The sequence below is a fragment of the Notamacropus eugenii genome, chromosome 1, assembly GCF_028372415.1.
Source record: "Notamacropus eugenii isolate mMacEug1 chromosome 1, mMacEug1.pri_v2, whole genome shotgun sequence".
Lineage (NCBI taxonomy): Eukaryota > Metazoa > Chordata > Mammalia > Diprotodontia > Macropodidae > Notamacropus > Notamacropus eugenii.
This window is the reverse complement of record NC_092872.1, coordinates 587489246-587515650: the sequence shown is the minus strand read 5'-3', so window position 1 is coordinate 587515650 and position 26405 is coordinate 587489246. Positions and strand designations below refer to the sequence as shown.

The 26405-nt window shown below is 36.0% G+C and overlaps 1 protein-coding gene across 5 annotated transcripts in view; it reads left to right on the top strand.

Annotated features, from left to right (window-relative positions):
• Positions 1-26405, top strand: part of TASP1 (taspase 1) — a 315002-nt gene that overhangs the window by 283229 nt on the left and 5368 nt on the right. For 4 of the 5 annotated variants that reach the window (XM_072634477.1, XM_072634476.1, XM_072634474.1 and 1 more), the window contains one exon: positions 484-526. The exons of the other annotated variant lie outside the window; for it this stretch is intronic. In XM_072634477.1, coding sequence (XP_072490578.1) covers positions 484-526 — 43 coding nt within the window. The remainder of the gene's footprint in view (positions 1-483; positions 527-26405) is intronic. 5 annotated transcript variants of the gene reach the window in all.

Genomic DNA, 26405 nt, shown 5'->3' with positions numbered 1-26405 from the left:
GAAACTTTATAAAATGCTTTGCTAAAACCTAGGTAAGCTGTATGTACAATATCCCCATGACATACCAATCTGATAGCCCCAGCAAAAAGGGAAATAAGATTAGTCTGGCATACTTTGTTATTCATGAAACTATGCTGGCTTTTTGTAATTAGTAGCTTTTTTTCTGGATGTCCATTAACTATGTTTTAAATAATCTGTTCTGAAACTTTCCCAGGAATTATAGTCAACTTACTGCCCTCAAGTTTGTAGACTATTCTTTTTCTCTTTTTTGAAGATTTGCCCTCCTCCAGACCTGCCTGTTTTCTCCTATTTTCCACAGTGTTCTAAATATCACTGAAAGTGGATTAACCATCTGTACCCAATGATGTAGCTCATCTGGGCCAACTGGCTCAAATTCAAGGATAATTTAGTGCTCTCTTACTGTCTCCTTACTTATCTAGGGTATCAACTACCTGTTAACCATTTTTGTTTTGTCCTTTCCAGCCCAAAGATCATTCTTCTTGGCAGAGAAAACAGAAAAAAAAAAGTAAGAATCAAAGAGCTTCCTCTCCCTTCTCTCTCTTGTTAGCATAGACATTGCTAGATGCCATGAAAAACTCTTCAAAAATCACGACAGCCATTGTTAAGCAGTGCAACTTTGAACCAATTGTTACTTAGGAAATGTGCAATCTAGGATCAGGAAAATTTGCTTATTTAGGATGGCAAAATATTCTATTAGATAGACTACCAGGAAAAGAATAACAGACCAAATTCTTATTCTGCTCATTTTGGAACTTTGGATAAGTCATATTAACCTCCCTGGGATTCATCTTTATAAGATGAGAGGGTTGGTGTAGATGATCTATAAATTCATAACATCCTTTGGTTCAGGTTCTTATTGAGTCCTTTGTAGATTAACATAAAACTATTAAATATTTGTATTTTATACAGTACCTCTTTAAAACTTTTTTTGTAAGCATTTTTTATGGCAGAAAACATTTTCTTTTTAATATATATAGACACAGAGGCAAAAATAAGTAAATTAATTACTCTGACTGTGAAATGAGGGATTGAACATGGATTATAGATTGTGACCACTGATTCTCTCTAAGTGTTCTTTCCTTATACAATTCTATTTTAATACTATGATGCTGCCAAATGGTTTCCAACTTACTGTTATTTCAAACAGTTATTAGTGGTTATTTGTTATTTAGAGTTCATATGGCTCTCTCCTGTTGCTGAATGGAACTAGAGGAAGTCACAAAATAAAAATGACTGGGTTCTACTGCAAATTTATGTTGTCTGATTTCAGTTGGGTTTTTATTGCAGCAAGGAAGAACTTTTACTCATCCATAATTGAGTCTCTATCCCACTGCTCTCTTCAGCCATTTAAAAACTTTCTCTTTCTTCTTAGAGTCCTCTCTAGGTATTCACCACCTACCTCCACTTCTACTCTCCTGTCTTAGCTATGGAACCTACCTCATGCCTTTCTGAGAAAATGGATTCTATTTGCTGAAAGCCTTTTTTTCTCCCCTTCTCTGTCTCTCAACAAACTCATAACATCAACCTCCACCCCAACCCCAATCCTTTCCTTTTCTCCAGTTTTGGATGTTGAATCCAACTCCTTTATGTGTACCCCTAATCCCATCCTCTTCAGTCTTCTGCATATTACTCCTAAAATCATATCCCTCTAATCTTCAGTTTCTCCCTATCTCTTTGTTCCTTTCCTGCCAACTATAAACATGCCCATCTCTCACATCCTTTGGGGGAAATAAGCTTCATTCTACAATCTTCTCCTGTATATCTTTCCTCATTTTCTTAGCCAAATTCCTAGAAAAGCTATTGGTACTCATTGCCTTTGCATCCACTCATTTCAGTTACTCCTTAGTCTTTTGCAGTTTATCTTTTGGACTCAATCAAGTGAAATAACCCTCTCCAAAGTTGCCAGATTTAATGGTCTTTTCTTGGGGCTCTTGCTTCTTGACCAGTCTGCTTCATTCAACACTATTGACCAATTTTTCCCTCTGGATATATTTCTCTCAGGGTTTTTGTTGTATATTATTTGGTTTAGTGACACTGCTCTCTCTTAGTTTTCCTCTCTTTTTTACGATCATGCCTCAGTTTGTTTTGCTGGATCATCGCTTATTATGTCATGCCTCTTCATTGAAGAGTAACCCAAGGCTCTCCTTGGGTCCCTTTCTCTTCTCCCTCAATACCTTCTCACTTGGTGATTTAAGTGGCTCAATGGATAGAGCTATAGATTTAGAGTAAAGAAGTTCTGAGTTCATCATATCCTGTCACTACTTTGTTTTTACTATAAGCATGTCATTTAACTGTTTCACCTTAGCTTCCTCATCTATAAAATGAGGATACTAATAGTACTTACTTCCTAAGGTTATTGTGAGGATCAAGTGAGATAAGGTTTGTAAAACACTTTGTACTCCTTTTTAAAGCATGATATAAATATTAAATGCTATTGTCTTTATTATTCATCTTCCATGGGTTTAATTTTGACCTCTATGCAAAACACTCCCAGGTCCTGAGTATGAGTCATGCTTGACCATCATGTTATTAGATATTTCAAACTGGATGTCCTGTGGGCATTTCAACCTCAACATGTCCAAATCAAAGTTTATTATCTTTCTTTTGAAATCTACCCTCTTCCTGGTTTCAGGTGAGGGCACTACCATCTTCCCAGTCACACAATCTTGTTGCCATCCTTGACTCTTTGCTAGCATTCACTATCAGTTGCCAGTTTTGGTTGTTTCTACCTTTAAATCATATCTTGTATCTATGCCTTTCTCTCCACTCACACAGTCACCTCATTCAGACCACATCACTTTTTCCCTGTATTATCCTTCTGTTTTGTCTCCTTGCCGCAAATCTTACCTTATTTTCTTTCATCCTCCATATAACTGTCAGAATAATTTCCTAAATCATAAGTATAACCCTGTCACCCTTATTATCAATAAATTCTAGTGGATTTTTTAATGACTAAGATTAAATATGAATATTTAAATATGAACTCTTTTTGGCATTTCAAGACCTTTATAACATGGCCCCAATCTGCCTTTTCAAGGTTATTCATATAATTCTTCTTCAGGTTGCTGTGGTCCAGCTATAGGGCCCTTCTTACTGTTGCCCATAGTCAGTCAATCAGCAAGCATTTATTAAGTGCTTCCTATGTTCCAGATACTTTGTTAATCTCTGGGAATACAAGTACAAGAAAAAAATAGTATGGTTGCCTTCAAAGGGCTTATATTCTAACAGCGAAGCCAACATGTAAAAGAAAGCTAGAAGGGGAGAAGAAGAAGGAAAAGGTACCTAATACAAGGGTCTGAAGGAAAAGTCCAAAGGAATGCAGCCTGGTGCAAAATGAAGAAATAATTGGCCTGGGCATTCTACTTAAATGGAGGTTCTATGAGGAGCTATGCAGTCAGAAGGAGGGACCATGCCCAGGAGCAGAGGCTCCTTCTGAGGTGGGAATTCCAGGGCTGAAGTGATTTTCCAGGAAGAAGAGGTTTCTGAGGCATGATAGAGAAATTCAAAGGAATGCTGCTGAATGGAAAATGTACTCCTTTTCCCATCCCTGTGCTTTTGCATTAGAATGCGCTCTTTCTTCCTCTCTGACTCTTAGAAACCTCATCTCCTTCATGTCTGGGGCCAAGAATTCATTATTTGGTAAAAATTGTTGGGAAAGCTTGAAAGTAGTCTGGCAGAAATTGGGCATAGACCAGTATCTTACGCCATTTACCAAGATAAGGTCCAAATGGATACATGACCTAGATAGAAAGTGAGAGATTACAAGGAAATCTGAAGAACATGGAACTTATTACCCATCAGACTTATGGATAGGTGAACAATTTATGAATAAACAAGAGCTAAAGAGCAGGGTGAGATGTAAAATGGATAATTTTGATTATATTAAATTTTTAAAGGTTTTGCACAAATAAAACAAATGTAGCCAAGAGCAGAAGAAAAGCATAACACTGGGGGGGAAATGTATAGATAATTTCTCAGATAAAGGTCTCATATCTCAAATATATAAAGAACTTTGTAACATTTATAAGAATATGAATAATTCCCCAGTTGATAAATGGTCAAAAGGATATGAACCAACAGTTTTCTGATGAAGAAATCAAAATAATTTCTAATCATATGACAAATGCTCTAAATCATTATTAATTAGAGAAATGTAAATTGAAACAACTCTGAGATATCATTTTACACCCATCAGATTAGCTAAAATGATTGAAGGGAAAGTGGTGATTGTTGAAGGAGTAGAGGAAAAAACTGCAACAGTAATTTATTTTTGGTGGAGCTGTGAATTAGTCCAACCACTTTGGAGAGTAATCCTTATGCCCAAAGAGTTATTAAACTGCCTATATACTCTTTGACCCAGAAATATCACTACTAGGTCTGTTTCCAAAGATGATTAGGGAAAAAGGAAAAGAACCTATATGTTCTAAAATCTTTATAGCAGCTCTCTTTGTGGTGCCAAAGAACTGGAAATTGCAGGGATGTCCATCAATTGGGGAATGGCTGGACAAGTTGTGATATGTGATGAAACACTACTTTAAGAAATGATGAGCTCGATGATCTTAGAAAAACGTGGATAGACTTGCATGAAATAGCGAAGAGCAAAATGAGCAGAGCCAAGAGAATGTTGTATACAGTAAAAGCAGTATTGTTTCAAGAACAACTTTATGATTTCTCTCTCTCTCTCTCTCTCTCTCTCGCTCTCGCTCACACACACACACACACACACACGTCTGATGGTAGCCATTGCTAGGGGAGGGATGGGAGAGGAAAGAAAGAAAAATAAAGTTACATACTAACTTTATTAAATATCTAAAAAGAATAGCAAGTTGTACATAATTGATTTGCAGTTTCATGTGCAATCATCTTTTGCTTTTCTACTGTTATGGAAATGTTGTTTTATTTTTTTTAAGTTCAGAATAAAATTTTTAAAAAATTAAAAATAAAAAAGCTCAATTGCTACCTTCCACATGAAGCCTTTAGTGATCCTGTGACCCACTAGATCCTTCCTCCCAAAAATATCCTTGTATGCTATATACTTAAGTATGTGTATATTGTCTTCTCTTATAGACTATAAATCCCTAGTTATCAGGGACTATTTCACACCTATTTTTGTACCTGTATTGTTACCTAGTACATATCAGGTACCCAATAAATGCTTGTTGAGTGATTGATTAAAGTTGAAAGAGGCAAGAAACTTGGATTATAGGCCCTTTTGTGACACTTGCTGGCTTTTTACCCTTGGGAAAACTACTTCTGTGCTTTTTATATAATACAGAAAGTACTAGATACAGAGGTGGAAGACTTGGACTCAAGACTTGGTACTACCATCTCTCACTGTGTGTAAACCATTTAACTTCTCTTTCCTCATTTTTGAAATGAAAAGAATAACATTTACACCAGTTACTTCCACAGGGTTATTGTGGTAAAAGTACTTTGTAAATACAAGCTATGTTGTTATTATCTATAAAATGGAAATAATAATTTTGCCTGCTAACAGAAGAGCTCCCATCTAATTCTTATATCCTTTTTTTGCTCTTAATAAATATTAGTATTACATTAGCAAATACATCTGAATTTGACTTGCAGTGCAATATTATGTAACTTTAATATAGTACCTAGCATTATTTGTTTCCCAGGAGGAAAGGATTCCAACATTCTTAAAGGATTAAAAACCACAATTTAAAAGAAAGACTCAGTAATTAGAGACAGCACAGATGAAATTTCTGTAGCCATACTATGACTTAACATGCCTAAAACACAGACATAAGGGAAAGATTAACAGTGTAAAACTTATTACATGAAATAGGAAATTATCAAAAGAAATGGAAAGAAAATCTAGGAAGAATAGATGATTGGCATTGTGCCAAATTTAACTTATAAATGTGAACCAACTGGAAGAGGGAATAGAGGACATCCCATGGAAAGATGGGGAGAAAAACACATTTGTGACACTAGGACCAGACTTTAAACCTACAATTCATTCTGATATGATAGTTCAGAGACTTCAAAATATCTTATGGCTCAGTAGGGCACCACCTCATTATTGCCACAAGATGTGTTTTCATGAAGTCTGGGTTTTGCTTACAAATTTGCTTTAAAGATCACTTCGCTGAATGATTTTATTTAAAACAAAATGTCTCCCCAAAAAAGTAAACCATCAGTCATTACTAAGTTGGGTTGGGCTTTTGAGGGGGGGAGGTTAAAGGGAAGGTATTGTTGTTTTAGGAACCCCTAGGCAAATGTCTTGGAAACTTCAGGGTTTCACTAAGCATGAGAGAGCAAAGCACCTAATTGTTCTGGTTTTTGTTTTTTTTTAATGAATCCTGTAAAATAGACTCCAGTTTTATGATAGTGACTGACTGATAGCACATAGAGATTTATAGGGACAATAACCTATATTTAACGGCCAAGAATATCCTCTAAATAAATTATAACTGTTTTTAGTAACCCACCTATGATATTACCCCCTGCAAATAGATTTCCTACTTCCTAGCAACCAATTACATTTTACAAGGTAGTAGGTTACATGCTACTGATAGGTAATATATGCAGAATGCATCTCAAATTATCATTTTGTAGATTAGCTATAGGAATTGAAAAATAAATGATCCATTTGTTCCTTTTAAAAAATTTTTTATCACTATTTCTGAATGTAACAAGTTAACTTTCTGTTCAATCCATTTAAATCTGGAACCAGGGAATAAATATTCCTTTGGTTCAGGGTTTTAGAAATCTAGTAGAATGTTCTAAGAGATAAATCTATGAAAAGACACACGCACGTGCGCGCACACACACATATGCATGCGTGCGCACGCATGTGCGTATTTTAATGATCCAGTTGTCTTTAGCAAAAAGAAATTTTTTTTTTAGGTAACAGTTTTGCTTATGTCCAATTACCCTTATACCTTAAGCTTTTTCCAAATGGTTTATTGATCATTACACTAAAGGAAGAAAGAAGCTAAACATGCTCGAAGAAAGAATCAATCATTTTTGGCAAGTATGTTAACCTTTTAGAGATTTTAACAAAAATATGCCAGTATGAATGCTTCATTTAATGATCTTTAATATTAAGGTCACACATCCATCTATAATGTATTGTGGAGGATGGTGTAAGGTATTGGTCTAAGCATAATTTCTGCCAGGTTTCTTTCCAGTTATTATCAAATAAGGAATTTGTTTTCTAGGTGATTTGTTTTTCACTTTATCACCTATTGGGTTATTAGAGTCTATTGTTTCTGATTCTCCCTTGTCTAGTCTGTTCCATTGACCTTTCTTTCTCTTTTTTAAACAGTGCCAGATGGTATTGATGACTGCTGCTTTATAATATAGTGTGATGTCGGAAGTGCTATTTTTCTGTCGTCCCTACTTCTTTTAATCATTTCCCTTGATATTCTAGATCTTTGTTTTTCCAAGTGAATTTTGTCCATATTTTATCAAGCTCTATAAAGTATCCTCTTGGGTAATTTGATTGCTATGGCATTAAAAGTGTAAAATTCATGCTATTGTCATTTTTATTATATTGGCACAACCTAGGCATGAGTACTGAATATTCTTCTAGCTATTTAAGTTGTTCTTCATTTCTTTAAGGAGCACTGTGATTTAATCCATAAAAGATTTCATGTACTTTGGGAGGATGATCCCCAGATATTTTATGCATTTTATAATTATTTGGAATGGAATTTCTGTTTTTATGATTGCCTCTCAAGTTTTGTTAATATATAAAAATTCTGTTCTTTTTTGAGTATTTATTTTGTAGCCTGCACCTTTCCTGGAGCTGTTAATTGTCTAAATATCTTTGATGATTCCTGAGGGTTTTCCAAGTAAAAATAGTTTTATCTCCACTTTACCTATCTTTATGCCTTTAATTTCTTTTTTTTTGCCTTATTGCTGTTGCTAGCATTTCCAGAACAATGTCAAATAATACTAGGGAGAGTGGGCATCCTTGCTTCATTACATGTTTATTAGAAAAGGTTCTAGTGCATTCCTGCTGCCTATGATGCTTGCTTTTGATTTTAGATAAATGCTTTTTATGATATTAAAATAAAGCCCCTGTATGCCTATGTCTTGTAGGGTTTTTTTAGCATAAAGGCTCGTACTTTGTCAAATGTTTTTTCTGCATCTACTGAGTTGACCGTGTGGTGTTGGATGTTTTGATTTTTTATTTGATTGATCATGTTGATTGCTTTCATGATGCTGAGCCGTAATAGCATGCCTGATGGAAATCTCACTTGGTCATAATGAAAGATTTCTCAGATAAATTGCCATAGTCTGTTGACAAAATAGTGTTTAGAAGTTTGAATCAATGTTCATTAATGATGCTGGCCTTTAGTTTGCTTTCTATATTTCATATGTTCCTGGTTTAAATGTTAGGATTACATGTATCTCATAAAAAAGATTCTGGTAGGGTGATGTCTTTCTTAGTTTTTGAGAGTAGTTTGTGAGAGCAGTGTGAGAGTGAAAAGGCACTAACTGTTCTTTAAACGTTTGACAGGATTCTTCTGTAAATCCATCAGAAAGTGGAATTTTTTCTTTGGTAATTTCTTTACACTTCTGTCTGTTTCCTTTTCTGAAATTAGGTTACTTAAGATTTCTATCTGATCTTCTGATAGGTTGAACTTTTTCTACTTTTTGAACATTTTCCTCTGTGCCTCTTGAATTCTTGGTTTTGTTAGCTTATGTCTAACGTGTTCTGATTGTTTTTTATTTCTTTTTGGCTTGCTGTGATTTCATCCAGTTCGTTTGCAGTCAGATTAGATAAGGGTTTATACATTTTATATCTTTTCAAAGAATCCGTTTTTAGTTTTATCATTTCTATGGAGTTTTTGTTTCCAATTTAATCTGTTTTCTTCTCATTTTTAATTTCTCTTCTCTTGTGCTTATTTTAGATTTGTTTATTTATTGGCTTTCTAATTTATTGAGATGCATGTTCAATTCATCAGTTCTCTCTTTTTCTACCTTGTTAATGTATGTTTCTAAGGATATGAGTTTCTCCTGAGGGCAACCTTAGTTGTGTCCCAGAAATTTTCATATGTTGTTTCATCACTATCATTTTCTTTTAAACAGTTATTAACTGTTTCAATGGTTTGTTCCTTGACACGCTCTTTATTTAGGATTTCATTTTTAAGTCTTCATTTGGTTCTGTGTCTTTTGTTTGTGGTCCTTGAACCAACTACTACTTTTGTAGTCTGCATTTTTCATTTGTTTGTAATATCCGTTCCCTAGTACATGACCAATTTTTATAAAAGTTTGCTGAGAAATATGTATGTTCTCTACTTTTCTCTAGGAATTTACCTAGTTCCATATTTTCCTTTTCTTATCTTTTGATTAGATTTATGCAAACTTGATAGAGGGATACTGGACTCTCCTGTCATAATTGTGTTACTGCCTATGTCTTTTTGTAGCTCAGGTAATATTTTCTTTATGAATCTGGGTGCATTTGCATGTATAAGTTTATTACTGATATTGATTTGTTGTCTGATTTCAGTATAATATAGTTTCCTAGCTTAACCCCATTTTATTTTTTCACTGTTTTTGCTTTCTTCAAATAGCATAATTACAACTCCTATTTCTTTGGATTCACTTCATGCTTAATAAAAAAGTCTTTTCCATCCCCTCAGTTTTATTTTGTGGATATCTATATTTTTCAAATGTTTCTTGTAAGCAGGTTGTTTTCTTATCCAATGTTACTTTTTTTTTTCATTTTAATGAATTGTTTAATCTCATTTAAAGTTATGAATTGGATTTATATTTTCCTCTATCTCTCTCTAATATTGAGTTTTTTCAAATTGTGATTTTCCCCCTTTTCTACTATAAACATAACTTTACCTTAACCTTTTTTAAGGTGGCTCTGTTCCCATTGGCTCTCTTCCAAGCCTCATCTCAATCCCAGCCTCCTTTTTATTACCCTTTTCCCTTTGCAGTTTTGCTTATTAGTTCCTTTATCTCTCTTGCTTTTATCTGGTTATACAATTCTATTTTCTTTTTTTTCTTTCTAGGCCAAGTAGATTTTTCCTTTCTCTCTTCTCTATCATGTAGTCCTCTTCATTAGTTTTTGAAATTTCATTTTTTGCATCCCTTTCCAAAAAGGATTTCTGTCACTCTTATCCATCTTCTATGACTACTCAAGACTTTTGTTCTCTCATTCATGCCCCCCTGTACTTAACCTAGTCTCTCTCTTTTCTCTCTATTTCTTATGCAATCCAAGCTTCCAGGGTATGGCATCTCCCATCTGGATGATTTCTGCCATTGCTTTATAGGCGTTGATCCATGATTCTTGTTTTTCATTGTGCTCCATTCCTAAAACAATGCCAATTATTTCAGATGTCAGATATCCTGTCCCATAGTTGGGCCCCTTCCCCCCCACATCCTTGATCATGCAGCCCACCACTGATCCATATACCCTCCTTTGATTACCTTTTCCCCCCATTTGCCTCAAACCTTGGTCAATTCTCTCATACATCCCTAGTTCCAGTTGCCCGCAGCAGTTCCTACTTCTTCTTCCCATGAGGTAGGATGACAAGACTTTTCAGGTACCAAATCCCCCAGACCACATTCAACCCAAGGGCCCTTCTCTCTTCATACATAGGAGCATTCATCAGTGGAATGCCCTTCTGTCTCCAAAGCAAGAATTCCTTCCTTTTTATCTTTTCAATGCCTTCTCCCACCTCTGTATCCACTCCCTTTTAGGATCTTCTTTTTCTAAGACGATAATGTTGTCCACATTGCTAGCACTATTTGACCATGGCTCACCACACATTCCTCTCTATTCCCTTCATCTTTCCCCACCTTTCATGTACCCTCCCATGTTGTCATGTAATCTCTCTGAAAACAAAACAAAATAAAAGCCACTGATTGACCTATAGGGAGTGTGTTGCCAAGTTGTCATGTCTGCCTCTTCCCTGTTAACTTCACCAGACTTCTGCCTTTACCCCATCTCTGTGTGTATTTAGAAAGACATTTCTTATTAGTATATCTGCTATCATTCTGTTGCTGTTGCTATCCTTGACTACTGCATTTTTTTTACTCCTCCTATATTTCTTTTGTTTGGGATGTTTGAGAGGCAAATAATCTCTGTTTTTCTCATGTATGGTTAACTTTAATTTAAGCTTTGGAGCAGCTAGGTGGCACAATGGATGGAATGCAAATCTTGGACACAGAAAAGTTCATCTTCCTGAGTTCAGATCTGGCCTCAGACACTTACTATCTGTGTGACCCTGGCCAACTCATTTAACCCTATTGCCTCAGTTTCCTCATCTAGAAGATGAGCTGGAGAAGAAAATGGTAAACTACTCCAGCATCTTTGCCAAGAAAACCCAAATGGAGTCCTGAAGAATCAGAAATGTCTGAAAAATGAGTGAACAACAAAAAACTTAGATTTTTGTAGGATAGATCACTCTGGGCTGCATCCTGAACCACATTGCTTTTTTTTTTTTTTGGAATACATTATTCCATTTTCTTCTGTGGTATATTGTTTTGTTTTGTTTTTTGGTGCACAAAGAATAGTCTTGCATTGTTTGAATTTCCTTTCTTTTGTATTTGAGGTCTTTCTCCTGAACACTTGAAGAACTTGTTTCTCAATTTAATTGTTAAATTTAATGCCAATATGTCTTGAATTTGTAGCCTTAGGTTTTTTTATTCTGGAGGTGATCTGTGAATTATTTCAATTGGTATTTCATTTACTTTGTTTATTAAGTTTGGGGCAGCTCCCTTCTATTGTGGTATTAAGATTTTTTGTCCTATCATATTCTTCTGCGAGGCTCATGATCGTTTAATGTTATTGTTTTTTCTTCTCTTCTAAATTGTCTTTCACTTCTTTGTACTTGCATTCCCAATATTTTGTTTTCACTTCTGTTTCTTTGGTAAAGCTTGCCATCACAGATTCTAGTTTTTCTTTTCTATCCATTATTTTTGCTGTTCTGCCCTCTTAATTCTCATTTCTCTTTTGAACTACTCAAGAACAGCATGTTGTGTATCCATCATCTCCTCATATTCTTACCAAGTCCTCTGTCTTACCAAGATCTCTGCCCTAAGTGACTTTTGGGTGGTCAGCAGTGGCCCCAACTGGATGCTACGTCCTTTGCCTCAGGCCTAGTGAAGTGTTGCCCAGAACACACACACACACACACACACACACACACACACACACACACACACACACACACACACACGTACTGCCTTTTCCTGGTCTCCTGTCCCATTCCCTCTGTTCCTTAGTTCTCTGACATGGATCAGAAGTTCATAGAACTTCTGTGCTAATTCCATAGGACTGTTTACACTGGCCTTGGCAGTTCAGAGCTTAGCCACATTGGTGCCAGAATATTATCCATATTGAAACCAGCAAGTCCTAGAGTTACTACATTGGTGTTATGGGTTTGTCCACTCCAGCACTAATAGTTCAGAACTTTGTAGTGCTGGTTCTACAGGGTTGTGGATGCCAGTTTTCTGTCATAACCCAAGAAAACTTTCACATTCTGGATGCAAGGTGTCCATGGCAATAAGAGAAGGGAGGAAGGACTAGGGTTTGAGGGTGGATTTTGTTGTAAGAGCCATTTTTAGACCTCTTTTGGATTCTGGATGTCCTAGACCATGTAGACATCTGAAGTTGTTTTATTTTTAGTGCTTATTTCTGTTTTGGACAGTTTTGAGAGGCCATGGGAATCAGAGAAAATATCTAGTCCTTTTTTTATCCCATGATCTAGAAGTACTAAATACTTAATTTAAAAAAATACAATTTTATATCTTTGCAAACTTGAAACTTTTTTGCCTGAGAGTGTTTTAACCATATTAGTCATCATCACCTTCAGAACTCTACTCTTACTTCACATAGTTGCTGCCTTTTTTCAAGCTTCCCTTTTCCCATTACTAGGACCTTCACTGTGAATTTTCCTCTGGTTTCCCCTGTACGTATCTTCTCAGTACATCGCTGTATACTTGCCTCCCCCATTAGAATGTGAACTCCTTGAGGTGAGGGACTGTGCTTTTGCTTGTCTTTGTATCTTTAGCACTTAGGACAGTACCTGGCACATAGTAAACACTTAAATACTTTTGAGGATGACCAGTTCCTGATTACTCTTGCATATACTCTGTGTATGCCTCTGATCTCTTGGGTATTGCATTAGTCACTATGTATGTGAGCCTAATTATATGGTACCATCTTCTATATGTGAGCTCAGTGTTATAATATTACCCTATTCTATTTTCTGCTTCTAAAATTTTGGCATATTGGGCAGATCCAAACCAGTGTGCAACATACTCACAGGAAATGTAGTTATACCATATCATGAAAAAAGTGTATTTCACAATGACATGTTTTGGTCTGAGTGCAGTGATTATGTAGTAGGGTTTCTTTTGGTTCTCCTGTTTGGCAAGGTGTGGAGATAGCAAAGGTAATTAGAGTCCCCCAGACTGTGATCATATATCATCTCCCTGCTCTAATAGGCATTAAAGTAGTTGTAAGTCTAAGAAGAATTAAGGCCAGCATAAACTACAATATAATGCTGATGAAGTGTTTTCAATGCGTTGTGGTTTGTATGAATGTGGCAGTTGACTGTGAAATGGCTGTTTGACTCATTAGCAACCATCTAACTTTATGCGAGTTATGAACTTCTCTGATGTGGAAAGTATTTGTTATCTGTACAGTAAAGGAGAATTATTTACAGGATTTGGTTCTGCCTAAAAAGCATGTGGAGTCTCTAATGAGGAATAACCTAATATAAACACCAAATATTAGAATTATTGATAGAAACTAGCTCGAAAGTAATTTTTATGTTGGTAGAACTTTGGATATTGAGAAAAGCTAAAGTTGCTTTGTGTATAGCCATGTGGTTGCTGAATTTTTAGGAGCTGGGAACACTAGCATCTGGAATTCCAGATTATTTGTCTTTATTACAACCCTTCCACAACAGTAATTAGATATTCCAAATACTATTAAGCTTTTATTCAAACCATTAAATTCAGGTACCAGTATTAAAAGGCATATATTTATGCCTGATCTGTGCTTTAAAAAACAATTTATCCTTGGTGTACCCATTCTACTTCATCCTAAATAAAGATTAAAGTTCCTTTAAAGTGGATATAACCTCTACTTTTGATGTGCTATAAACATAGCAACACTATAGACAGTAGGAAGACAATCTTTTAATAGTAACTAATTGAGACATTTGGATACGGTTGAACTATTTTCTCTATTTACATTCCTTTCAAATAGTTCTGTGTGTGATAAGTAGTAGGTACTGACAATTTACTTTTATACTTTTGAGCTGTCATCACTGTACCACATATGTTTGAACTATCCTGTCAGTTACAGTGTTGAAAAGGCAGAAAACTCTAATTTGGAATGAGGGTTTTATTAAAATTTTGCTATAGGAAATGTTTACTGTACTTGAAACAACTTGAAAATATATTTTTCTTTACTTGGAGTAGAAAATTAATCATTTCCTACATTTGGTTGCATTTATTTCCAATGAAAAACCATAAAACCTGCTAACTTCATCACTGATGGTTATTTGTAGTATTAAGGTAAAATTGTGAATAATTGGAATGTAATTGAATAGAACCCTCACTTAACTAGAATATTTCTACAATCCTCTTTAAGGAGAAAGAATCTTATATTGAAAAAACAAATTTGTATCAGGGATTTCATAATAAACAAAACCAAAAAATTCCTGGGACTCAGTAGATATCTAGGTTATTCTCCTATTTTGTCTATGTTTCTATGGAGACAATTAATTGAGGGAATGACAGTAAGTCAATCAAGAAATGCCAGGCCTAGAGGCCTAAGGGCTACCCGAGTCTTACCTTACCTATCGCAGGTCTTCGGCTGGCCAAACCGGATAAACGTATGAGAGAAGAGACTTTCCAGAGTCGAACAAGGGTTAGGCTTTATTCAGGGTCTTGGTTACATGTGCAGGGGGAACTCTTCCTGAGGAGAGAGAAATCTCCCCAGGAGGCAAAGATCTTACAGTAAGAGAATGGAAGCGGAAGTGGAAGTGGGGAGAGAGGGGAGAGGGAAGAGCGAAGAGAGGAGAGAAGGAAGAGGGGCCTTCTGTCCTGTAAGGGCCCCTCAGCGCTAAGAGCGCCTTCAGGCTTTCCTGACCCTACTTAAGCTCTCCTGCCGCATCGTTTGCACCTCAATACCGTGCCTGTTAGATAACAATAGGTGTGCCCAGATCTGGGCCAATCTCAAGGGCGGGGATGCTCTCTCCCATCACGTTTCCCACGGGAAGAGGCGGAAATGCACGAGATATCCCAGTCTCACACCTCAATTCCCTGCTGTTCCCTGGGGGGCCTCATGAGAACTCTAAGGTTTAGAAGTCCTCACCTTTACCCGCCCGAGACTGTCCACATGGAACTGAGCTTATACCCCCAACAAAGAAAGTTTAAAGGAGGGAGAACATTGATGCTTGGAAAAGACAATGCACTTAGGGTCAGAAGGCCTCATTTTGAGCCTGGCTTTGTCACTTAATGGCCACAAGACTTTGCGAATGATGATAATTCATCATATTTATGTATCACTTTCTAGTTTAAGAATTGCTTTGCCCACAAGTAAGTTGTGGGCAAAGATACCTCCATTTTACAGAGAGGAAACTGAGGGGGAGAGATAGAAAATGACTTATCCCAGCTTACTCAGTAAGTGACAGATTCAATTGTAAACTCATTGCTTCTCTATTGGACACCTTCTAATCTTTCAGAGCCTTACCAATCGATCCCTAATCATAACTTGTTTATACTCCCAATTAGCCAGAAAATTAAGATAACTGAATTAGACCATTCCAAGTATTTGAGACAATCAACACTTTACTCTGATAACTGATATTGCCTATGCTGGAAAATTCTAAAGTCTTTAGGAATTTAGATAGATTTTCTCCCTTGACTTTTGTTTGAGTTTTAATAAAATACCATGAGTGACTGGCTACAACCACTTCTCATTTCCTGTGTTAACAATATGCTTTTTTTTTTCCAGTTTTACAAATATTTATTAGCATTTTTTCAAAGCGTTGCTGTATGCTAGGGATACAAAGATAGAAACTATTCTGTCCTACAACAGTTTACATTCTGCTTTCTCAAAAACATTTAATAAATGTGTAGGGGTTGGGGGAGGTTTAGTAGCAGGAGGGAAAAAATTGCCTTTTTTTAAAAAAGGCATTTAATTGTTGGCTAATCTGATTGTTCTTGCACTGTTCAGTTTCAACAACAACAAAATTATTGAAGACCTACTACATGAAAGACATTCGATTTGGTGTGGAGACCAAAACTGAAACAGCCTCCACCTTTAGGGAACTTACATTGCACTGGAGGTGGAGGGAAGGGCAGAGGGAAAGTGGGGAAGGGAAAATGTGGTGTGTGTGTATGTGTGTGTGTGTGTGTGTGTGTGTGTGTGTGTGCGCGTGTGAGAGAGAGAGACAGAGAGAGAGACAGAGAGAGAGGGAGAGACAGAGACAGACAGACAGAGAGAGAGACAGAGAGAGGGAAGGAGGGAGGGAGAACACTAACATAACAACGATGAGATAAGAGAGAGGCTTTAAGGAGCAGATGGCACTTAGGTTAAGCCTTGAAGGATGACTAGGATTCTGAAAAGAAGAGATGAAAAAGAATGCATTCCAGACATGAAGGTTTTGTGGGAATTCGCCAAGGCAGAAAAGCTGAAGTAAAAGTTAGGGGAATGAGAATTCCACTCTGGCTGGAATGTGACGTTTATGAAAGAGAGTAGTATGAGATAAGGCTGGAAAGTTAGGTAGAAGCTATATTGTGGAGGGCCTTAAAGTGCTAGTCCAAGGAGCTTGTGATTAGGGTAGTGACATGATCAGACCTGTGCGTTAGCAAGATTATACCATGAAGTGGCACAATCTAGGGTTTTTGGTTTGTTTTTAATTGTTGAGATTTCATATTCTATGTCTTACATGGAGATTTTTTAAAATTGTTTTAAATGTATAACTCAGAAATGCCTGAATAGGTTACTGCCATTCTACTTTAAATGTCCAAATTCTCAAGGAAAAAGAAATATTAGCCTAAGAAGGCCTTGCTAGAATATACACATATGCTAAAATGTGTGCACGCACATGTGTGTGTGTGTTTGTGCATATACAATGATGTTCCTCTGGGTTTCTCAATTTTGAACTTGAAGTATGTCTTCACCAATGCATATATCTCTTTTTTTCCAAGTATGGTAAAATTCAGGATCATCTGAAATGTTTATCTTTAGTTCATTTCACATGATGTAATCAATTTTGATAGTTCTGCTTAAAAAAAAAAATAGCCTCACTCCTTCATCCCTAGTTCTTGATATGCGTGGTGCAGATATGTCATTCCTGCTCCTTGAAATTGATGCATTCATTTTATCAATGACTTTGAATCAGTGAAAGTTGTGTTAGAAAGTACTATGAAGATTGTATATGAATGTAGTCCCACTTAGGTCTACAGCCTCTGGAAATGACCACCTACCTTCATTCCCTTGTGTCTGGTACATACAAACACTCCCCGAGGTCTTGTTGAACTGGCAGAATCTTGGCAACTACCTCTCTGCAGAGGTTCTAATAGCTTGCCACTCTGGGTTGAATAACATGCCTCTATATTACTCTCCAGGCCCTTTAGGCATTGTGACATGATCATTATAACTTTAGGTTTGCAAATTCAGCCTTTATTAGAGATTTCTTTTTCCCTCAAAAAAAACCTGAAGCCTTATGTAGATATTGTCTAACTAGTTTGCCATGGTACCTTAGCCATCTGGGCCAAACTTAACAAGTAATGACTTTACCTTACTCAGATATTCCTCTTTCCTCTAGAGCTCCCTACAGATTTGTTATTGTGAATATTTCATACCTTATTTTAAAAATAGCTCTTTTGCTAAAAGAGCTTAAGTAATAATTTTCTTAAAAAGCCTAATATTTTAGGTATTTGTTTCTTTTAAAACTTTCTCTGAGTACAATTTGGTACTTTTCTCACTAATCCTTAACTTTCTTTTATCTACTTACCCTTGGAATCAAAAGCTTTTCCCAAAAGTTTGTCCCTCCTCACCTGCATGTTAAGCATCAAACTGACTTCAGGCCATTTCTCCTTTTGCCTTACCCCAAGTGGGTCTGTTTGATTCTACAAGTATTTATTAAGTGCTTCTTATTACACATAAGAATACATATACATTGTGCTACATGCCAAAAATGCTATATACATTCCCATGGCCAAGAAGAGGGATAACTTTTTCCTTTGCAATGCACTTTCTTCCTTTTTTTCTTGAAATAAAAAATGTTTTACCGATTCTTTTTGGATTTCCATTTCAGTATATCCACACTCTGTATTCAGATAGGCTTATAATAAAGAAAAGCAGCAAACCAGCATAGTAATGGCATCTAACAATATATGTGACATTCTCTATCTGGAGTCTTCTGCCTCTCTTCCAGAAGATTTAAAGTTGGAAGAGACTTCAGAAATCTTCTAGTCTAATGCTCTTATTTTACTAATAAAGAACAGAGTCACAGAGACCTTCAGCGATTTTCCCAAAGCCGTACAGGTAGTTAGTTAACTCCAGTTTATCCTGTATATATCTTGTTTGCACATAAATGTATTTGTGCATGTTGTCATCTGCATTAGACTGTGAACTCCTTGAGAGGAGAGGCTCATTTTCGCTTTTCTTTTATCCATGGCACTTAGCATAGTACCTGGCACATAGTAGGCATTTAATAAATAAATACTTGTTGACTTGACCTGATGATAGAATTGTGATTCAAACCAAGGTACTCTGAATCCAAATTCCATGCTCTTTTGCCAGCTGCTTCCTCAGTTCTTTTCCAGGTCCAAGATTGTTCGTTAACATTATTCAGCACTCTGCTTCACCTGAGTATCCTTTCCAACTACATTATAGCCATCATGTAGGTTGTTCTTGTTCTGCTTTCTTAACTCTGTATCAATTCATGTGAGTCTTCCCTTCTCTGAATTTCTTATATTCATATGTAATAACATTTCATTGCATTCATATATCACAATCTGTTTACTCACTTGCCAACCAATAAATGCTAGATTTATTTTCAGATTTTTGAGAAAATTCAGATTTTCAGAATTTTGAAATTTTTTGGCTATGGATATTTTGAGACCTTTCTTTCTTTGACTTCCACAGGGTGTATTCTCCACCATACAGTGGCTGCTCTGGATCACAGGCTACGAACAGTTTGCTGACTTTTCTCACATAATTGCAAATTGTTTCCTAGAATGGTGGGGCCAATTTTGAGCTCTCGTGTGTTAGTGGCACAGCTTTTCTGCTTCCTTCCTTCACACATTGTAAAAGAGAGAGAGCTACATAATGGCCTAATGCCACTGACAGTATAAAGATCCTCATGACTAGTTTGAATATTTTCTTTCCGACCATTTGACTTTGCATTTTAACTTTTTTTTTTGAGGCTGTGGGAGGGAAGTTCCTCAAACTTCCTCCTACTTTTTTTCTTTAGTTAGGACTGAGTGCAATTTAATTTTTATACACTGTTTAATTACTTCCCTAATAGCCTGTTACTACTAGCAATGATTTCATCTCTTAAATTGTCTTAGATTCTACAGCAGCTTTCTTAAAGGACCTGAATCCTTTATACTGAACCAAATATTTTGAACAAAATTGAACATAGAAATAAACTAGTTTCATAGCATATATGTGTATGGGTGTCTTTACATATGTACATACATACATACATACATACATACATACATACCCACTTATCACTACAGGTTGCCCTAAGAGGAGCCTGGTGAATATGTGTGTAATATAAGATTAGTTCGAGCCAGGGAAATTTCAAAGTGAGTACTTACATAAGGAGGCAATATGGCCTATACGTGGAGGAAACAGTATATGTGTGGTAGAAAGAGAACTGAAGGCCTAGAAGTTAGCAAACATGGGTTTGTGTCCTAACCAGTAATTAGGGATTTGACCTAGAATGAGTAACTTAATCTTTCTGTGCCTCAATTTCCTTACATGGAAAGAAGTTGAATTCTTTGTTCTCTTAAATCCATTCCAGATCAACAGTCCTGTGGTGATACAGGAAAATGATTTTCGTGTAGAATCCCTCACATTTACATTTTGTTGTTTACTGATGCTAGTGTATTTGTGGCTTCCTAGGGAGTAAAAGCTTTGTATAGTCCTACATTTGTTGTCTTAGACTTGGAGTCCCTAAAACCCATTCCTAATTAGACATAATAACTTTTAAGAAGGTTCAGAGTCTTGGGCACTTTACACAGTCACACTGGGGGCTAATGTGAAGCACTTGTACCATTTTGACTGAGTTGAGGAAGGCATTCTGTAGAGCAAAATGAGTCTTGTAAAAATTCTTTGTCATTGCATGTGTCAGATCAATAAAAAGAGAGCAGACAAACGATTTTGACAAGGAAAGCATCGTTCAAAGAGTTTATAAATGATTTTTATTTTCCACCACAAATTTTCCTCTGACACTAAACCAGAATTCTGAGGAAGCAGTCAGTTATATAAAGAGTAGTTTCCCCCTTTATAATGTTTTAAACATTGGTTGGTCATGGGGCTGTTCATTTCTTTCCAAATCAAAAGTACATTTCTCAAGCTGTTATTGAAGGCATATTGTTCACATCTCACCAGCTGAAAAGCTTTAAAAATGAACATTTCTTAGTCTCACAAATAAAATCTTCACTAACAATGAAAACTAGAGCTACAGCTATCTGGAAGCAACATCTAAGCTATTTGGGATCGCTTCTAATTTGAGAAGGGAATGAATTTTTACTGAAATAGCAGCAGCCAAGTAGCTCCTCACTTTGGTGCCAAAGGAGAAGACCTTGGACCTGTTTGGGTATCCTTCTTTCTACACTTCTGCACTTTCTACACTTCACCAAGTAGCGGTACAACCATTTGCTTTCAACATGTTGACTAATATAGCTTCAACTATATATGACCATACATCGAGGGGCTATGTTTTCATTAGTGAAAGAACCCTCCATTCTAAGACAGAGTGCAGCCAATCTGTAACTTAGATAAATTTTAGTTGACTGAGACTCAGAGAGGTTAAATGATTTATCTGTGTGTAATACTGAAAATACATTCAGATTAGAGGCAAATTTTAGGAAGGTACTACAAGTGCTACAAGAATTCTGAAGCTGTATGATCTTAATCCTCTCTGGGTCTCACCTTCCTTATCTGTAAGGTAGGGTGGACTAGGTCACTGGTATCAGACTGAAATAGAAATAGGAGCCACTGAGCTGTTCATAAGGATCGCTGCAGGCCCTTTATTGACTCGAAAAATTACATAGTAACATTATCTATGATTTGTTATATTTGTATTTTTTTTAATATTTCCCAATTACATTTTTAATCTAGTTCTGACACATATTTTATATCTCTGCACTAGGTAACCTTGAAATTTCTTCTGTAAATACTGTGAGCCTATGATAATTTATGGAATTTAAATATTGTAGAGCCAGAAATAATGAATCACTTTGGGGATATTCAGAATTTAAAAGTTAATTTTAAAATATCTGCCTTTAGTTTGAGTCTCAACAGCTAATTTAAAGACTGCTGTTACTTTCTCTTGCCAATATTTAGAGAGAGCATGTACAAGTGTAATATATGTATAATATTTAAAATCCATGAGATTAGCTTTATTCTATGTCTCTATGAAGCAAAAATTTCCTCTTGTTAAAAAGAAAAAAAAAGATTCAGTCAACTGATTTTTTTTATCTACATGATGCCAAGTGGATTTTTAAAAAACCAAATTGACTAGCTGTTTTGACTTTGTATGCCTTTTACATGTCATTTATATAGTGCCTTACATAGCCCAGACACTTAATCCATATTTAAGATAAAATTTATGACAGGGAGAGTAAGAGGGAGAGAGAGAGAGAGATTGTGCCGTAGTAGAAAAGATAAGACACAGATCCAAAATATGGTTTCTTATTCAAGTTATTGTCATTAACTAACTCAGTGATCCAGCACAAGTCATTTAAATTTTCTGGCCAGATCTAGTTTCTTCGTATGAAAAATGAGGTAATGAGATTCTTTCATATAAGGTGCCTTTCTACTCTAATTTTTTTAATATTTTATTTTTCATTGCATTTTTCCTTATACTTTAACTTCTACCTTCAACTCTGGGGCAAGGAAAATGGGTGGTAAATAATGGAAAATTTTAGTATTTTGCAACTACAGTTAATCCTTCCTACTCCCTGGAATTCCTGGATACACAGGAATCCACCTACCACCACCATCACACATGTAGCTTCATTGACTAATCGAATAATTTTATTGTACTAATAGCTAGCAATTATATATTGCTTTAAGATTTGCAAAATATTTTACAAATATTGTCTCATTTAATCCTCACAATAATCCTGGAATGCAAGTGCTATTATTGTATCAATATATAGATAAGGAAACTGAAGCAGACAGAGGTGAAGTGACTTAGCCAGAATCGATTTGAACTCAGGTCTTCCTGACCCCAGACCTACCACTCTATCCACTCTGGCACCTAACTGACTCTATTAGATATAAAAACTGGATTCTAGGAAAAATGCAGAAAGATGTGGACTGACTTTCTCCCTTTCTCTCAGGGACAGATATGAGAAAAGGACAAGTCCACAAAGATTTCATGAGATGGTCTTGATTTTATTCTAAAATTCATGTTTTAAAAAAATAGCTCTCCTGAGCAAATCCTATTCTGTCCTACAAATAATTAACCAAAAAATTAATATAGAAACTCAGAAGCAATTTGGGTATATTTGCATAGCCAAATCTGGACTGGCCTTTTCTTTTAGAAGGAGCTGGTTTCAGGACTCAACATACTAAAGAGTCTTAGTGATAACTGAGAAGCAGTTTGGTGTAGTAGATAAGAACTGGCCTAAGAGGCCTGGATTCAAGTCCCATGTCTGGCAAATACTGACTATGTGACTGTGGACAGGTTAAATAACCTCTCAGCACTCTAGGTAGCTTTCTAAGAGTGTAAGCTATAGAAAACCTATCAACCTGCATTGGTCAAAGGAATTTTTTCAGTTGAAGGTTTTCTATACCAGTGAAATCAGAGCTGTGTTCTGTCCTTAGTTATGACTGTTACTCCAGACTCAGATTTATGGATTATGTCATAGATTCCTATTTGTATTAGATGCTATGTGGTTTATGAAATTTATTTTTGCTATGCATTTTAGTTAGCTACATGCACAGCTTATCTTTCAAAATGCTATACATTGCAAGCTCGTTGAAGACTTGCACTGTGTTTTGTTTATTATAGCATTCCTGTGTATCACAGGCACTTAACAAGTATCTGTTAAACTAAACATGGTCTGTCCTTTCAAGTCTCTTGGTTAAGGACAGAAAAAGGAACATTTTCTTTGTTGACTTAAAGGTAGTACAAGGCATAGTGGGAAAAAGTCAAAAAAATTGTTCTGACCCTAAAACAACATACTCTTTTCATCAGACATCAGGAAGACTAATTTTAAGTTTATTTTAGGAATATTTGATGTGACTTTTGCATGAAAATAACATATAAAGGTTTTTTCTTAAAAGAGTCTGTGTCATGTTGTGTAATAATCTACCTTGCTAAAAGGGTTTTCTTTTGCTTCTTCACCATTTGCCATTTGCTATGGTTTCTAATGTGGCATTTTACTGAATGGGGCATGTTTTGAAATGGATGTAGGAACTGCAAACAAGACGATGCAGTCAATTCCTTAATCTGTTATTTCTGATTTGTCGGACCAAATTCAGATTTATACTGTTAGATTGCTGTTGCTATTGACAGGACAAGAGGTAAATAGTGTTTGTTTTTTTAAAGCAGTACAGAAAAACTAAATAAAATCAACTCATAATAAGAGCTGACACAGTGTCACAGATCTAGAGCTGCAAGGAGACCTCAGAAACCATATAGTCCCACCCCTGTGTGTTAGATAGGAGGAAACCAAGACCTAGGGAAGATCAGTACAGGTGGTAGGGCAGGTTTTGAAACCAAGTCTTCTCACCCTAGTCAATGCCTACCTTCTGCATTTGAACCTCATATCTACCCCATGAGGCAGGTACTACACGTATATTCCACATTGAAGATGAGGAAGTTGAGACTCTGAGAGGGCAACTGACTTTTAATTTCACAGCTAGCCAGTGTCTGAGGCAGTTTTCAAATTCAAATGTCAAATTCTTGACTTCAAGTGTAGCACTCTATCAGCTGTGCCCCTTAGAACATTTCCCATTGTGGCCTAAAGTAAGACATGGTACCAAGAGCTACACCAATACAATATTTTTTTAGCTTTTTCCACCATATTTTAATTTTGGGTTGGACATCATTTTATCAAAGTAGCTTAGTTTACTGAAGACTGGCCCAAGAATCTAAAAGTCTGAGACCCCTATCACCTTGGCCACTCATTGTGGCATGTTGTGTAAGTTTCTTAAGTTTTCCATGCCATGGGTTTCTGACTTAGAAATGGAGATTTTTGCTTCTACTTCATTTCAAAGAGATGTTGGTATGATAAATGAGTCAAGTGTTTTAAGCCTTTTATCAGTAGTGCCATATGAATTTAAGGCAGTATTATGTAACCTGACAATTTATTAAGATGTGTGCTGTCATTTGATTTTCAGAATTTTTCTGTGTGTGCCTTACTTGATTGCTGGACTGCTTGGCTTATGTACAAGTCATGTAGAATTCACGATGTCAATGGAAGATTACCATAACCAGGAACAATAAAGACAAAAACACACTATTTTTTTTTTTATTTCCCTCTACCCTACAACATAGAGACCTATAGAATTTTTAATCTAGAAGAAACCTTGGAGATCATCTAATCCAGACCTCTCATTTTACAGATGAAAACAACTTAAACCTAGATAGTTGATAGAAGAACCCACATCTTCTGGGATCTTGCTGCTATATCATACTTGCCTTTCACCCCATTACTAACCATGATTAACCCTACCAACCATGATGCTTCACTTACAAAGAGATCTTTTTCTGATCATAATTCTGAAAGATATTTTAAAACACAAATGTCACTTATTAACTAAGAGCAATTAACTAATATTAGTAGTATTTTTTTTTAGAACAAATGTTCATCATTCTACAAGTGAAGATTTCTGGATATTTTATCCAAAATAAGTAATCCCAAATTAATTATATTAGGTACAGATTAACAGACCCAAACTATTCCCTACTGCCAATGTCCATTTTTGTAACACCAATCACTAATGTCCTAGTGATGGCACTTAGCTATAAATCATGAAACACCATGTTCTCTTCAAGATCAGAACTGTTTATCACAACCATTATCCAAAGAATATTGGAAAGATGAATATCAAGAATATGAATATATACATATGGCAGCATGTTAATAACAATGACTTCCATCCAAGAAGCAGGATTTTACAAAAATTAATTGGTGTACTGGTCTTTTAGTGAAAGTGAAGGACAAATATTTTCCCTTTTTATCCTCAATGACTAGTTCCATCCCTAGCAAACATGGGTTCTTAATAAATGGTCATTGATCGATTGATTGATTATTCCCTATTAAATATTCAAGGACAAATGGAACCCCATAATTACTAAAGAATCAAAGTTGTAGGTGACCCCAAGAGCAATGGAAAGATGCTTTGGGTGGGTATAAGTAGGTAGTAGCATGTTCCTCTTAATAGCTTGTGCATAAGAAGCAGTGTAACAGATATCAACTGTGATATGTATGGCAAGAAAAGGATATGTATTCATCATGTAGTGAAGGTTATGAATAACAGATCTACAGCTTATATGTTACACGAGGACTCATGAAATACTAACAAGCTTCCAAAGTGGTGGAAATATCCTCATTATGAAATGATTAGAAGGTGGTTTGGAAGAGTTGTGATTTCTACCATTGGGGGAATTATACATACCCATAGTATCAAATAGTTTCATAAAGTTGTCATCAGGTATGTTTGTATTTGTTATTGATGATGGAGTGTTTGAGGACAGAAGAAGAATTTGGACAGTCTGCCCTTGGCTGGCATTACTAAGAGAGTGAGGGGAGTGTTTGGTATTTTTGGAATTTGTTTAATCAATTAAAACAATATTCTTAGTTTCCTGCATTAACTACTTGCTATCTGCCCTCTGTCCTCATTTTGTAAAACTTGGTCTTTTGAAGGTCACTAATGATCTTTTTGCCCATTTCCATGGCACTTTCTCAAGTCCATATTCTCCTTGATTTCTCTACAGCATTTGAAAGTAATGAACATCTTTTCTTGGCTTAAAATTATTGTTCATTAGACGTTCGCTGTCCTGCAGTAGTAGGATACCCTGATTCTCCTCTTCAGTCTCCTGTTGCCCTTTCTCTGCCTGTATTGAGGTCTTCCTTCTCCTATCTAGTAACTATGGGCATGCCCTGATTTAGTCCTTGATTCTGTTATCTCCTGTTCTTTTCACTGCATTATTTATGGACTCTCATCATTTCAA